The sequence below is a fragment of the Antechinus flavipes genome, chromosome 6, assembly GCF_016432865.1.
Source record: "Antechinus flavipes isolate AdamAnt ecotype Samford, QLD, Australia chromosome 6, AdamAnt_v2, whole genome shotgun sequence".
Taxonomy (NCBI): domain Eukaryota; kingdom Metazoa; phylum Chordata; class Mammalia; order Dasyuromorphia; family Dasyuridae; genus Antechinus; species Antechinus flavipes.
The window spans coordinates 808,641-825,196 of NC_067403.1; the positions used below are offsets into that span (position 1 = coordinate 808,641).

General features: G+C 43.1%; 1 protein-coding gene across 5 annotated transcripts in view; it reads left to right on the forward strand.

Moving 5' to 3' along the window:
* The window catches only part of PPP2R2C (protein phosphatase 2 regulatory subunit Bgamma), a 302,284-nt gene that overhangs the window by 226,261 nt on the left and 59,467 nt on the right, over positions 1 to 16,556 (forward strand). For all 5 annotated transcript variants that reach the window (XM_051965769.1, XM_051965771.1, XM_051965772.1 and 2 more), the window contains 2 exons: positions 11,172 to 11,269; positions 16,388 to 16,553. In XM_051965769.1, the coding sequence (XP_051821729.1) occupies positions 11,172 to 11,269; positions 16,388 to 16,553 (264 nt within the window). The remainder of the gene's footprint in view (positions 1 to 11,171; positions 11,270 to 16,387; positions 16,554 to 16,556) is intronic.

A 16,556-nucleotide genomic window follows, 5' to 3' on the forward strand; every position in this document is an offset into this window, starting at 1 on the left:
CTTATTCAAGGTCATGCAGTGGCGGTCAGGATTAACCACCTAGGGTTCCAGATTCTAGGTCCAGAGTCTCTCCCTTTCTCTTCTCTCCCTCCTATCCTTCCTTCTCCATCTCCTCTCTCGCCTTCTCTGTCTCTCTTTTCTGATTCGAAAATCCAAATGGCTTAGAAGGCAGGTCACACCCAGTGCTCTCTGGGAAGCTGCTAATAAATGTACCACTGGCCCTGCTGCAGCAGCCGGAGCCTCTGCGCATGGGCCACATGATGAGTGATGACAAGCCCTCTGCCTGCTGGGAAGCTCGCGAGCCATCCATTCTCGTGGCACTGCGGCCAGTCCAGTCAGAGGGGAAAAGATATAAGCCTGGTTAAAAGGAGAGCTCGCGTCTCGTTCACTTTTCTGATATTCCTTCTGAGGGAAGAAAGCAGGGAAGACACTGACGGACCCCATTTCAGGGGCAGTGGTCAGGGCTGAAATAATCTTAACACATAAGAAACGGGATCTCCGAGCAGGAGGCACTAAAGCCAAGTTGAGCAGTTATTGCCCACCAACTTCCAGGTACTGTGCTAAGTTAGCACGTTAGACTTGAATTTGAGACCCTTCAACCCAAATCCAGCATTTCCCTTCTTAGGAAATTGAGTCCCACAGTTGGAAAGTGACTCTCAAAATCATACAGCAAATTGTATGCGACAAATCTGGGACAACAACCAAGTTGATCTTACTTTCTATCTGGTTTAGCATTCCAACAGTAAATGAGCACTTATTAAGCACTTACTGTGTGCCAGACACTGCCCTAATAGGTGCAGATAGAAGAAGAAAAAAAAGCAAAACCAATCTTTGCCCTTAAGAGCTCACATTTTAGTGGGGGAAATGACATACAAATAATTAGGTACATGAAACACGTTCAGCATCAGTGGATGGTAACCTCTGAGGGAAGGTGGGCAGCTACCATGTAATTGGTTTTAAGAATTATGGGGGGGGGTGAAGGAAAGAAGAAAAGAAAAAAAAAGGAAAGTTGCATGATGATAACTTGATCATATATTTAAAAAGAATAGCAAGTTGTACATGATAGATTTGCAGCATCATGTACAATCACCTTTTTTTCTATTCTGCTATATTATGGAAATGCTTGTTTTTACTTCTTATATTCAAAATAAATGAAATTTCATAAAAAAGGATTGAAAGCACACAAAGGGCTTTTCAATCATTAACATACTACATGTGTCCGTTATTGTTATTGATACTTATATCCAGTCCTTATATGGAAATCCACAGCGATGGGAAATGGGCCACCTCCAGAAGCAATCTGTCCCGCTTGTCTCTGCTTGTGGGCATTTTCTCTTGTCTTGAGCCTCGAGCTTCCTCTGCCATGATGGCTGCACTACTAGAACAGATAGGATTCCTTCCTTTCAACGGCCATTCTTCAGATATTTGCAAATAGGCCGTAAATGACATCAAAGCGGCAGGGCCCGTGTAGAGCCGAGAACGGGAGCCCTTCTCAGGGAGTTGGCCCTTTTTTACTGCCCAGGCAAGCATCCCAAGCATTTTCTGGCTGACATGAAAGTTCAAGTTACTTATCCTCTTACTACCAATCAAAGAATGGAAGGAGAATCCACAAAGAAACAGAAGAGACAGACAGCTTATGGTGTTGCCGTGGGGCTTGGATAGGGACTTGGCTTCTTGACATGGGTCTAGGGTAGGGATGTTCAAGTCTCTATTCCATTCTATCCTCCATTTCTCAAGTTAAGTCTGAGTATACTTTTGGGCCACATGAATTATTAGGGTAGCAAAGGTTACCCTTAGTTCTTTGGAGTTCCCGAGTTTTATGGGTAGTCTCTAGCATTTCGATTAAACTCCCACCCCAGCATGCCGTGGCAAACTTAGGGGAGATTATGTACAAGAATCATATTAGATAGCTGAGCAAAAAAGTGTTGGGGTCTTTACTAATGGAAGGAAAGTAGAAATGGCTGTGACCACAGCACTATTTGCGCATGATTCCTAGGGAGGGGATTTTGGCTGGCTGCTGTTTACAAAGGCCATAGCGACGCTTTTCCTTGTGAGGGAGAGCTGAACCAGGATCCTTGAAGGCTGCACTAGCAAAGTCTGGGTCCCAGAAGATCCAACCAAGCTTGATCGACTCTGAGTATGGAGTCAGCCGTGGGTCTTTCCTCCCCAGACCAGTGCAGCTGGGATGGAGAGACTTGTCATAAAGAGTTGGCCACTGGTTTTGATTTCTTGGTAGAATAACTTACGAAACCATCTTTGGAGCTATGGAGAGGATTCTCCCTCATGAAAGCATGGCTGTTATGAAGTATGAGGAAGCAGACTCTGTTACTGATTACAATGTCATGATCTATGATTGTTCGTAGCATACAGGAAATGGATTGCCTTAGCCATTTGGCCAAAGGCTCCAATATTCAATTTCACATAGTGGCTGTTATTAAAGCAGCTTGGATAATTGAATTATTTGTCCTTCAGCATTTAAAAGTAATCAATACTAGACCCATTTGTAATGTTTACATAATTTATTCCTGGTGTTGACTCCTGCTCTAAATTGTTTTTATTATCTTGAAAAGTAATATTGGAGTCATCTCCGCATTCCACCCAGCCGTAGAGGGGAACCTGTTGGCAAAGTTGTAGACACCAGGAAGTCTATTCTTTTTAATGGACAGGGTAGCATTTGACTCTTATATAGGACTCTCCAGGTCCGAATAAAGTCTACTCTGCTTGTTTGTGGGATCATTTTCATAAAATCAATGGTATGGCGTACCGTAAACAGCCGTAAAACAGAAAATTTCCTTTGTCTCATGTTCTCTCTTGTCTCATGCTTTTGTCATGGGTACAGGTTGCATCCTCCCACTGGATTATAATGCTTAAGGACAGAACTGTGTTGTTTTTCCTTCTTAGATCCTTAGTACCCCAGGGGTCTCCTGGGGCTTCCTCTTTCCTATTCAGCCCATGTTGCCAGATAGTAGTTTTCATCACACATCACATAAAAGCCCCCTTCTCTGCCATTAACCTCCACCTCAAAGATCACCTCTCTCCCATCCCAATTGCCTCAAGTCTGTCCTTATTCTGCTCTTCTCTCCCCATTTGAATCTTTCCTCCCCTTAGCTTCCAAGGGGATTTTTCTAGAGATATGACCATCTTTTCTTCCTTGCTTGGAATACTCCAGCCCTTCCTTCTTAACATCAGGCTTAAATATAAGGTCTTCTCTGTGTTATTTAAAGCTCCTTGTAGCCTGGCTGCTGCCTCACTTTCTGGTCTCCTGGCTCTCCAGCTTCTGGCTATACTGACCTCCAAGCATTCCTTAAGCATAGCTCTGAGACCAGATTTGAACTCAGGAAGATGAATCTTCCTAACTACAGGTCCTGTGCTCTGTGCACTACGCCCCCTAGATTTCTAAGAGAGTAATTAACTCTGCCCTACAGAGTTTGCTGGTTTGGACCAAACCCATTTCAGCACTGGGTCCCTAGGATTCTCACCTGGCCTTTAAATCCGCCTTTTGAGTTTTTTCTTTGGTCCTCCTGTGCACCTTCAGTGCCCACCTCTTTCTGGATGCTTCCTTCCAGCCCGTCCCACTCGTTACCTTGGGACAACCTTGCCATTTGGAACACTTAATGGACTTTCTTGTACTCCATTGTCTTATGAAAGGCTGTGTTTGTTTCTGGCTCCTTGTTCCTGGAACCATTATTACAACAGATTGAGCTCCATTGACCTGAAAAATTGACTCCACCTAGAAACTTGGCCATTGGGATGACCTGTTATGGGTCCTATTACCAAGTAGATTGGTTCGTGGGGCGGTAGTCCAATAGATTTTGCTCCTGATGCATTGATGAATGGGTGGACAAATGTTCCAGAAGAACTTATTTGGCAGCAAAGGAATTGGGAAAGGTTTCTCCGATAGAGCTCAGATAAAAGAAAACATGACTAATGTTTGCCTGACGGCCAGTTACATCTGGCGCTTTGCACTGGCGAGTAATTTCAACATTTATTCAGTGGATCAATAAAAGTGATTTCTCCCCCCAGTCCGATTCTGGCCTCAACACAAAGCCACTTTTTAAGACAAAAAAAAAAAAAGGAAAAACGTGACAGAGAATATAGATGGTATGTAAACATTTCAAGTGCAGAGGTGGCCTATCGCTTCCCTTTCTGTTATTCTTTGTGCCTTTTGAGGATTCTAATCACAAATTCCCCCACAAGGGCGAATGTGAATGCCGTAAGTGTCCAGGCCAGTCAGAAGAAGGGGCCACACAAGGGACGATGTCTTCCCAGCAAAGTTTGAGGGCTTTAGCCCCTGAGACTGCGGAACCTCCAGCAGTAGCTGTGACCAGACCCTCCGCCTAAGCAGGGGTTTGGAAGCAGATACGGCAGAGCCATTTTTTCCTGAGTTGGTTGGAGATGGAGTCCTAATCTGTGCTATCAGGACAGAGGCTGGGCGGTCTCCTCCCTGGCAGACAGACCAAAGGAGCAGAGGCCAGAGTTGGGTGCCAGTCTCTTACTAAAAAGCAGCTTTTAGCAAGCTCGCCAACTATTGTAGGTTTTGTTTTCTCACATATAAGATGAGATTATTGTACTGAGAGTCACTGAAAGGATCCAATGGGCTCGTGTCTTTTAAACAATGAGTTCACAAACATTTACTGAGTATTCACTGTGTGCTGAGTGCTTCTAAACTGTGGCGATACCGGAGTTCAAGTTACAGTTATTTCCATTCTGGCTCTCCTTTATTTCCTCACTCAGAGTCAATGGTCAAAAGTAAAGGGCTTACCAGACACAGTGCTGAACATTAGGGCTGTTTTGGTACCAGTCCTACAATACTGAATGATGACGACGATGATGGCAGTAACAATACCTAGCAATTAGAGTGTTTTAAAGTTTGCAAACCATTTTACAGACATTTCATCTCATCCTCACAACCCTGAAAGCTCGTTGCTATTATTATCCTTGTTTGAAGCTGAAGAAACTTCGGCAAACAGAGTTGGTAAAGGACTTGCCCAGAGTCATTCAGCTTACAAATGTCCCAGAGTGGATTTGAACTCAAGTCTTTCTTAGCCTGGATGCATCAGTTGATCCTTTAATAAAAACTCATCACAGGAAGGAGAGTTGTTGGTTCTGTTCAACTGTGTTAAATGTCAGAACTTGTCAGGGAGCTTCCACGAGTCTCAGGAGGATCAGAGTTCAGATCATTTCTTGAATGTATGTGAGCTGGACTCTGGACAAGTCATTCAACCTCTCAGTACCCACAGAACTTCTTAAAACAAGATTATACACCGGAGAGTAGGTGGGCACCCATTTAGACTAGGCAAGGGAATTTCCTCACTCTGACTTCATTAAACTATTACAGTTACAGGCCCAATCCAACACAAGTCTTCTTCAAAAACATGAGGAGGGTTCCAAGCCAGTTGCCAGTGCTTTGGGTTTCATTTGTTTGTTTGTTTTCCTTTTATAATAGACTCCCTTTGAAATGGTAAATTCTCACTACAGTTTGCCACACAGTATTCCTGTGAAGGCAGCATGGGGTGGTGGAAAGGACGCCGATCAGAAGACATGTCATCATGCTCTGCTTCCTTAGCTGTAAAATGGAAGTAAAAACAATGGCCCCTTGGGGTTGCCGTGGCTACACTAAGCATGACATACTCAATAAATGTGAATTTTCATTAGGTACTAAATTACTCCTCACTGGAGGTCTTGATGCAAAGAGTTCAATGACCATTTGCTCTTTATGTTAATTATGCTTCTTATTTAAATATGGGACGGACTCAATGTCCTTTGAAGTCCTTTCCAATTCTCTAAGTCTTTGATTGTTTTTCTTATCATTATTATTAATATCCTTTAAAAAGAGGGAAGTTTACTCAAGGGTCTGACCCTTCCCAGCTCAGAGTCCACACATGGGGAGATTCAAATTCTCTGGCCCCGTTATGTCTCCCCAGATTGTGGCCTAATTATGCTTTCTCCTGGCTACCACATTGCTTGCATTTCTGGAGCAGGAGTTTCAACCTTCACTGTAGATGGCCTCTAAGGGGTTCCCTAGAGAACTTCAAGTGATTTATGTTTCCATAGCAAGGCTCTGTCCTGGAGCACTCATTTTTGTTCAATAGTATTTTATTTTTCCAATTACATGTGAAGATAACTCTCAACATTCATTTTTGTAAGATTTAATTTTCTTTTCTCTCTCCCTTCCTTCCCTCCCCTTTCCCTAAGACAGAAAGCAATTATACATGTATAATCATTTTAAACATATTTACATGTTAGTCATGTTCTGAAAGAAAGAAAATCAGAAGAAAGGGGAAAACCAGGAAGAAAAAGCAACCATCTTTTTTTTTTTCCCTAAAGCAAAGTACTGTGCTTCAATCCACGTTCAGTGTCTATAATTCTTTTCCTGAATGTGAATATCATTTTCTATCCCAAGTCTATTGGAATTGTCTTGGATCAATGCATTGCTGAGAAGAGCCAAGTCTGTCACAGTTGATCACCACATATTCCTGCTGTTATTGTGTACAATGTTCCCCTGGTTCTGTGGAGCAGTCATTTTCTCTCTTATTCTCAACTTTGGATTCTTGTCCTTCCTCATATCTCCTCCAACTTTTTGCTGCATTTGTTGGAGAACATTTTTATGGGGCCTCATTTTAAAAATATATAGAGAATTGACTCAAATTCATAAGAATTCAAGCCATTCTCCAAATGATAAATCATCAAAGGATGAGAACAGACAATTTTCAGATGAAGAAATTAAAACCATTTCTAGACAGAGAAAAGCAAATTAAGACATTTCTGATGAACCACTATACACTTCTTAGATTGGCTAAGATGACAGGAAAAATAATGATGAATGTTGGAGGGGATGTGGGAAAACTGGGAAACTAATACATTGTTGGTGGAGTTATGAACTGATCCAACCATTCTGGAGAGCAATTTGGAGCAGTGCCCAAAGGGCTATCAAACTTTGCATTCCCTTTGATCCAATAGTGTCTCTTTTTTTAATTTTTCAAGTTTTTTTTTAAATTTTCAATACATATGCACAGATAATTTGACAACATTGATCTTGGCATAGCCTTGTGTTTCAAATTTTCTCTTCCTTCCCCCCATCCCCTCCCCTAGATGCCAAACACTCGAGTATATGTTAAACATGTTAAAATATATGTTAAAACCAGTATGTATAAACATATTTATACAATTTTCTTGCTGCAAAAAAATCAGATAAAAAAGTACATGAATAAGAAAACAAAATGCAAATGAACAACACCAAAAAGAGTGAGAATGCTATGCTATGATTCATACTCAGTTCCCATGGTCCTCTCTCTGGGTGTAGATGACTCTCTTCATCACAAGATCATTGGAACTGGCATTAGTCATCTCATTGTTGGAAAGAGCTGAGTCCATCAGAATTAATCATCGCATAATCTTGCTGTTGCCATATATCATGATCTCCTGGTTCTGCTCATTTCACTCAGCATCAGTTCCTGTAAAGTCCCTCCAGGCCTCTCTGAAATCATCTTGCCGGTCATTTCTTACAAAACCATAATATTCCATAACATTCATATACCACAATTTATTCAGCCATTCCCCCACTGATGTGCATCCACTCAGTTTCCAGTTTCTTACTACTACAAAGAGAGCTTCCACAAACATTTTTGCACATGTGGGTCCCTTTCCTCCACAGCAACAGCAAGATTATACGATGATCAATTTTGAAGGCTGTGGCTCTTTTCAAAGACAAGGTAGATTCAGGCCAGTTCCAAGGGACTGATGATGGAGAGAACCACCTGCGTCCAGAGAGAGAGAAATATGGGGACTGGTTGTAGATCACAGCATAGCATTTTCATCTTTTTTGTTGTTTGCTTGCTTTTGGTTTTCTTTCTCATTTTGTTTTTCCTTGTTGATCTGATTTTTCTTTTGCAGCATAATAATTGTGGAAATATATATAGAAGATTGCACATGTTTAACATATATTGGATTATTTGCCATCTAGGGGAGGGGGTGGGTGAAAGGGAGGGAAAAATTTTTGGAACACCAGGTTTGGCAGGGATGAATCTTAAAAACTATCTATGCATATGTTTTGAAAATAAAAATCTTAAAAAAAAAAGTGGTTAGAGTTATCCTTTATCTTCATTCCAATCTTTCAGTTTTTTTCTTTTTTCTTTTAATGTGGCCTTCCATTTCTGTCTAATAAAACCTTTGCCAGATTGATTTGCCCTAGAAGTCACAATGAATTTGCATTTTAAAAAAATCATTTTAGTCAATGTATCTATGTCTGGTATAGTGTCTAAAATAACATCCCAAACAGCACATTAGCTGTTCTTAATACAAGATATTTCATCCTCTTTTGCAGCACTATGTGCCAAAATCTGCAGACACTCCCTTTTCTTACTGCCATCTTGCAGAGTTTCTGGGCACTTTCTGCCTTTCCTGATGGCTCCTAATGATTAACACTCTCTCCCTTTTGAAGTACCTTTGGCTATACTTTATGTTTACTTATTTACATAAATGTTGTACTATTCAAATAGACTGGAAGCTTCTTGAAGGTCAAGATTGGTTTGTTTTGCTTTCTTTCTTCAGTACCCAGCACAATGTCTTGCTCTTAGAAGACATTAACACTACATTTTTCTGAGAGTTTTATAAATATCTCATTTTTTCTCAAAAAAAAAATGCTGAGGAGGTAGATGCTTTTATCCCCACCTGACCAATGAGGAAACTAAGGCAGACAGATATAGTGACTTGTCCGGGGTCACATAAGCAGTAAATCTTTGAGGTCCAAGTTGAATTCAAGTTTTTGGAACTGCAGGTAATGTTCTATTACTGTGTTACCTAGCTTCTTTATTTTTTCTTTAAAAGAAAATACAAAAAAGAATAGCAAAATACTTTGCTGAATTGAATATGTATAGCTGTGCATTGTGGGTATATTTATTGTATTTATCTCTGTGTATATATGTACTATATATATACACACACACACACATATATATTTGGCGTGTGTGTGTGTGTGTGTGTGTGTGTGTGTGTGTATGTGTGTGTGTATGTATGTGCAGGTAGGTCTAATAGCATATCTATAAGGTTTTAAGGTTTGCAAAGCCCATCGTATCTTTCATTTCATTTTATCTTCACATTCATCCCCATTTTATAAATGAACAAGAAGACCAGGAACAGTTGTGTGCTTGACTATGGGCTCCTAGACATTTTAGAGTTGTCTTCCTGAGTCCATGTTTAGGACTCACCCTCTGCTGAGCAGATGAGTGTGTAGAGATATGTCTGTATGCTTGTGTGTGTGTGTGTGTGTGTGTGTGTGTGTGTGTGTGTGATGTATTCATGATTACCCTGCAGCTAAAATTGCCACCATCCAGTTTCCATGGAACATTTGGTTTCGGATTCTTTTTTGACAGGGACTGTCATTTCTCAACTTTGCCTTCCTGGGACGGGGTAGGAACCTGCACACGGGAAATGCTTCAAATGTAAATTGCTGTTGGATTGAATGAAATAGGCAGTTAGAGCATGGATACAGCCAGAGCCCTGGGCCAGGGAGAAGCCGTGTGTCTGGTAGCCTCAGTCTTCCCCAGTTTCCAAATCATCGCAAAGCTCCCATGAGATATTTGTAAAGCCCTTTACCAGCTTTAAAGCACTCTCTAAACCCCGGTTACTCTTCCTGTCATCATTATCATTAGGAGGCACATATGGGTAGAATCCCACACTATCGGAGCTGGACACATCTGGGAGATTCTCTGTTCCGACCCCGCCAGTCCATAAATGAGGATGTTGTGGAGCGGCCAAGGAAAGGGATCCAGTTCGCTAGTGGGTCGGTGGCAGATTATGGGGCTGTATGGCAATTAAAAAACCTTTTCTATAAAATACACCACTTTCATTAGTACTGTGATTTCCTGTTGAGGAAAGATAATTGGATTTGGCCCAAAGGGCCCACCTTAAAATCCTCCTCTGCCTCTTATTGCCCCATAGCCTGTCACAAATGCCCGCTGAATCTTGGGTTCCTCATCTGTGCACTGGGGATATCAGACTGGGTGTTTCTAAGGGTTTCTTCCAGCTCTTTACCTGTGACCCCCCTACTCATGGGCAGGGACACTCCTGATTCCCTGCTCTGGGCCACGGGCCACATCGCTACCATCTGCATTGAAAGGTGTCCCTGTTGATGGTGTTTGTGATCTGTCTGTGTCTGCGTCTGGGAAAGACAGATGGATGACTAATGAATGGCCTTTCCACACCAAATTACCTGGAGACCTCAGGGAAAATGGATGGGCCCGGGCAGGGAACCCAGAGACTAGAAGTAGCATTTTCCTCAGGTCTGAGCGAAGCAGAATTGACTAGGACTGACCTTCCCTCTTCCTTATGTCTGCATCCACGATAATGGCTTGAGGCCATGTTTAGGCCCCAATGTGCCTCTTATTTCTGGCATTTTTCATGTTCCTTTTGGCTGCTATTGATAACTGAGTCCCTTAGAATAAAACAATTAAAAACAGTTAGCTGTAGGGCACAGCATCTTAGAGCCACTGACCCCAGAGGCCATAGTGTCTCCATTGCAGGTGATCCCTTTGCAGCCAACTAGTGGCCTCTCAAAGGAGAAGAGCAAATCCCAGCTGACCGCCCAACGTTGGTTGGCTCAAACTTGCAAGATAGTGTATATTCTTAAGAGATAATTGTCCCCATCTGGAGCCCAATCAGTCACGGCCTCTGGAAACTCTGCCTGGGCTCCCCAGTTCCACCTTCTTGGAACTCGGCCACCTTCTGATCATCGCATCCCATCTTTCATTCCAAAGAAGAAGAACTGAGATATAGACAGGGGAAGTGATTTCTTAATGATGGCCTGTGAATGGAACCCGGGCTGCTATCACCTCCTTTGCTTCTTTTTTGTGGCTCTTCAGTCATTTCAGTCATGTCTTACTCTGTCACCCCATTTGGGGTTTTCTTGGCAGAGATACTGGAGAGGTTGGCCATTTCCTTCACTAGACCATTTTACAGATGAGGAAACTGAGGCAAACTGTATCAAATGACTTGCCCAGGTCACATGACTAAGAAGGGTCCGTAGCTGGATTTGAACTTGGGAAGAGGAGTCTGACTGATGGCCCTGTTTGGGGCCATTCATGGGGAGGGAGAGAGCAAACAAGATGGAGACCTCTCCCATCTTCTGGTGCCATTTTAACGAAGGCCTTTCTTGTTTGTTTTCCTCTCCACAGCTGATATTATTTCTACAGTCGAGTTCAACCACACGGGAGAACTGTTGGCTACTGGGGACAAAGGGGGCCGGGTTGTCATATTCCAAAGGGAACCAGAGGTACGTAGCATGGGCCTGAGGCTTGGGCCGGGGAGGGCAGGGCCATGCATGAGGGCAGCAGACAGTTTAATTCTCCTTCTTCTTCTTCATCTTTTTTTTTTTTTTTTTTGGTTTAATTCTTCTAGACACGCAGAGGGAGGCATGGGGCTCTGGAGAATCTTGACCCTCTCAAGCCTTGTTCTACCCTCATTCTGACTTGTTCTAGCCCCTTCCCCTTTCACTGCCTCAGATTTTTCTGCCTATGACTCAGGAATACTAATACCTAAGCTTCCTGATATTTGTGTTGCGGCAAGATTGAGGTCAGAGAGCTGCAAGTCCTGGGTTCAAGGTCTGGCTCTGCCAGAATTGGCATCAATTTTTTTAAGCCTCTGAAATAAGGGTTACAATAGCTACTGTTTTCTGTGTCACTGAGATGTTAGTCCAACAAACTAAAAACAAAGGGGAAAAATGTAAACTTATTACACAAAGAATTGGGAATGAAGCAGTTGGGACTCCCGAACATATCCTTGGGGTGAAGGGACAGAGTCTCAGCTCCGGGGCTGTTAGCCTAAATCAAGCCCAAGTCAGTTCTGAAAGCCCCTGGCAAACTTAGCCCAAACCAGAACGCCAGCTCTTGGGAACAGTTCCACGTTCTAGCACAGGAACCGGATACCCGGGGAGAAGAGATATCTTGCACGCATCCTTCCCTAATTTCTTCCTCTTGTTTACCAAAGGAGTCAGGTCTGGGATTTCACTGATAAACTCCCTCTCCTTCAGCACCTTCCCTGAAACCCAAGGTCTTAGGAGAGTCACCGAATGTCTGGGTCCTTCCTCAGGCTCACACAGATGTGTCTTAAAGACATGCGGATGGATGGACTCTGTCAAATCCGCTGGCCCTGGTACTGAGCCCTCCCTCCCACTGACACACTTCCCACACTGCTCACCACCACGGCCGTGGATTGTAACCCAGCCCAAAGCGTCCCTCTGATCTCTGGCCCTCCAGTGCTGAGCCAGCCACTCGGCATAAAGGAGCCGCCATTTTCTCCACCCACGCACCACGGGACTGACTCTTTCTCTGTTGTGGCAGCCACAGTTTCCTTCTGTGCCTCTTGGAATCGTCCCTTCCTTCAGACCCATCTCACCTGGCTCCTGTGCCATGAAGCCCTGAGGGACACCCCCTGGCAGACGAGATCTCTTCCTCTCCATATTTCTTGGAGCCCTTTATCCTGCCTTCCCCTTTGCCCTCATACTGCTCTGCAATGGATCCTGTGTATTGGGAAATGTGACCCATTTCTCCTCCTCAAATTATACCCCGCTTCTTTTTTTAGGGGATGAATTTGTTGTCATTGTTGTTTTTTAATTAAAGCTTTTTATTTTCAAAACATATACATGAATAAGTTTTCACCATTAACTCTTGCAAAACCTTGTGTTCCAAAATTTCCCCTCTTCCCCCACCCCCTCAGTTAGATGGCAAGTAATCCAATATATGTTAAACATGGTAAAATGTATGTTAAATCCAATATATGCGTACATATTTATACAATTATCCTGCTGCATAAGAAAAATCAGACCAAAAAGAGAAAAAATGAGAGAAAACAAAAAGCAAGCAAACAACAACAAAAAGAGTGAGAACACTTGGTTGGGATCCCCCCCTTAGTATGCACAATCCTCTCTCTAGTGTAGATGGCTCTCTTCTTCACAAGATCATTGGAACCGGCCTGAATCGTCTCATTGTTGACAAGAGCCACGCCCATCAGACTTGATGGCGAAGTCTGGGTCATTTTGTAAATCTGTGCATATTAGTGCCTAACATCATGGCTGCTACATGAGAAATGTTGTTGAATAAATACCCAAATGAGTATCTGACATAGGGATCTAGTACCAGTCTCCCCAACCCTATTAAAGTAGCAAATCTGGAGAATATATGGCTGCCCACATATCAATCGACTCCCACCTAAGACAAGACTGAAAATCTGAGCCAGTTGACTTGTATCCCTCAATCTGTGGCAAATAATTACCATCACTCCAAGGTTAGTGGAATATCACTTCTCCTTTGTATAAAAAGGAAACGCCAGGTAACCTCTGCTCTCGAGAAGCAGGGAGCCTAAGGAAGGTGCTTGGACCCTTTGGGTCCCAAGAAGAGCCTTGCTAATACACCTCTCAAAGCTTCCCCTGAGGGAACGTGAGGGAATGAGCACAGGACCTGCTCCACATACTATAGCATTTGGTGTTGGAATCCTAGTGTTAACTCAACTTGAAACAAGGTACTAAGTAGAACTAATTGATACAATGCTTGTGTTCGCAACAGTACTCATTGGGGTTCACAAGTATGGGAGATTCACAAAGTAAACTTTGTAACTTTGTGAATTCACACCTCCCTTAGGTGTGCCTCCAGAAGGAGGAGTCAACCTTTGGGAGACCATATATAAAGAGGCTCTTAGCTTCGGGTTAGTTAGTTACTTTGGGTTAGAGAGCCAGAAGCCCTCTCTCCAAGGCAAGCGAGATCCATTCCATTTTCCACTTGGCTGGCTGGGCTGAAGGACAAACCTTTGGATTTGGAGACATTTGGAGGGAGCTCTTGGAACCAAGCAGAGAGATAGGACTCTAAGCTAACCGGGCCATACTGGAGGCAATAAAAGATATGAACTTTTATCACCTGGCTGTGTTTTGAGGTGATTATTACTTTTGACTGATACTAAGACTGCCTCCAGAAAACCTCCCTGAGAAACCTGCTTTCTCCCAGAGAGAACCTTTATATTATTTTAAAGAACAAGAACTCAACAATTTGGAGTTTATGGCTTTAACTCATTATATCTTAATGTCTTCATCTGTGAAGTGAGGGCTCCCATCTTGATCCTTAGGATCCCCTTGAGGTCAGGATCCTCTGGTTTTCATGAAATGGGGCAGTTTTAATATAGGTTTACCTGTTTGCAGACTGAGATCTAGGATTTAGATAATATTAATGCTGGGAGAGCTCTTAAAACTTCAATTCCATCCCTTAGCCAGGAGCTCCTGTGCCCCAGACAGTTCCCTAATACTTGTCTACCAAGTTATAGCTGGAGGCAGTCTGCATCAGTGGTTGGAAAATCTCTGATCAGCCATATATTTGTCAGTATGCTCATCTGTATATCTAAAGACACCCAGGTACTTAAATATAGCCAGTTAACAAGACTAGTCAACAAGTATTTACTAAATGCCCGCTGTGTGCCAAAAAAAATAAGTGAGCGCAATCCCTGCTCACCAGGCACTCCCAGGCTAATAGGGGCAGATCCTGTGGCAACAACTGTGTACAGGGAAGATGATCACGATAAATTGGGGGTAACCTCCAAGGAAGAGAATAAAAGATCCCGTTAAAAATAAGCATCAAAGAATATTAAAACCGGAAGGCACTTTAGGAATCAACCAGTCCCAACCCCTATTTTTACAGATGAGGAAATGCCAGCTGGGAATCTTGAAGTGATTTAACCATGTGCACAAATGTAAAAGAGAGGGAGAAGAAAAATTTGAACCCAGGCTTTTCAACTCTAAATTCTGTGGTTTTCCAACAGTTCATAGAGCATTGGACCTGAAGTCGGAAAACTCATCTTATTGAGTTCAAATCCAACCTCAAAACCTTACTAGCTGTGTGATCCTGGGCAAGTCACTTAACTCAGCTGGCCTCAGTTTCCCCATCTGTAAAATGAACTGGAGAAGGAAATGGCAGATCCATCCAGTATCTTTGCCAAAAAACATCCCAAATGGACTCATAGTCAGATATGACTGAAATGACTAAATAGAAAAGATTTAAGACAATCATTTTTTAAAACTTAATTTTTCATTTTTAAGGTTTAAATCTAAATGAATTTAGAGTAAAATCTAAATGAACATTTGATTGACTAAACCTCCCTTGATCTGATAAGATGTCTGGTCATTGTCCTTCCCTGAACTTGGGTTCCTTCTGCTCTAACATAAAGATGCTGGATCAAATAACCTCGAATGCCTTGCAGTTCCGAACCATGGCCCTCTCAAGCTCCTTCCACCCTCAGCACTGGAGCTTCTTTGCCTTCTAATCTTGGCTCCTCCAGGGCAGCTCTCCCATGTCAGTTTACAGATGGGTTGGTTTCTGAATCGACTCGAGAACACCCAGGCTTGCATTTTCTAAAGCAATTGTTTGCCAGTGAGGATAATGATCATTTCGCTCTTTCCCCATCATCATGATTGCTTGCCAGCCAGGTAAGACAGGAGAGGACCCAGATGATATTTGATATGACACTGGAACATCTCTGTGACCATATTTTCCATAGAGTCAATTATGCAAGCTGCACTCAGGGAGAAAACAGAGAGACAAGCCCCAAAGACTCATCCTGGGAACTTGGATCCCAGAGTCCAAAAGGGCGCCATTCTCCACGTGCGCTTTCATTGAAGTACCAAACAGCTGGGACTCAGGAGTCGCTAGGACTTCTGTCCTGTAAATTGGAAAATCTTCTAGAAAATGGAATCCAGAAAGGGTCTTAAGCGAGTCCCGTCCCCTTAGTTTTCAGAAGAAACTCCTAGAGCCTAAGTAACTAGCTAACCCAAAGTCGCACACATCCGAGTGAAAACTGGGGAGCGGTTCTGCTCTTATCCATGTACACTCTCCGGTGCCACAGGAAGCAAAACCCCCTCTGTCTGATCTAGCATCTTCAGGCTTCTCAATTAACTTAGATTTTCTTTTTTGAAATCACTAACTTTTAACTCAGGGAAAGAAAATTAAGCAGATTGTTCATCTCAGAGTAAGTGTTGCAAAGGCTGTGGCGAGGTCTGAGCGAGAGTGCAAAGGCCATCAGCTAGAGCACGGGAGCATGAGGGGCACATGAGAGTGACACCCGAATGTGAGCGGTGTGAGGCGAGTGGCCTGAGGACGCCGTGTAGAGAAAAAAGAAAGTGCTCTGGGCCCTCTCCAAAGTGTCTTCTGCCGCTGAAACCAGGATGCTCTCTCGCAGAGGGCATTTTGAAATTCTGATTTGTACAGTTGAGCCCTATGGGAAATTCTGCCCGAGTGCATGTTTGACAGTCAGGGGCTTCCTGGTGACAATTTTTCCCGGAGCCACATCCCTAAATGCTTCGTTGTCCCCATGCTGCGGGAGACCCTTTAGCTTTCTGATGCTTCCTTCTTCTCAGAGTAAGAATGAACCTCACAGCCAGGGCGAGTACAATGTTTACAGCACTTTCCAGAGCCACGAGCCGGAGTTTGACTATCTGAAGAGCTTGGAGATCGAAGAGAAAATTAACAAGATTAAATGGCTCCCCCAGCAGAATGCGGCCCACTCGCTCTTGTCCACAAATGGTA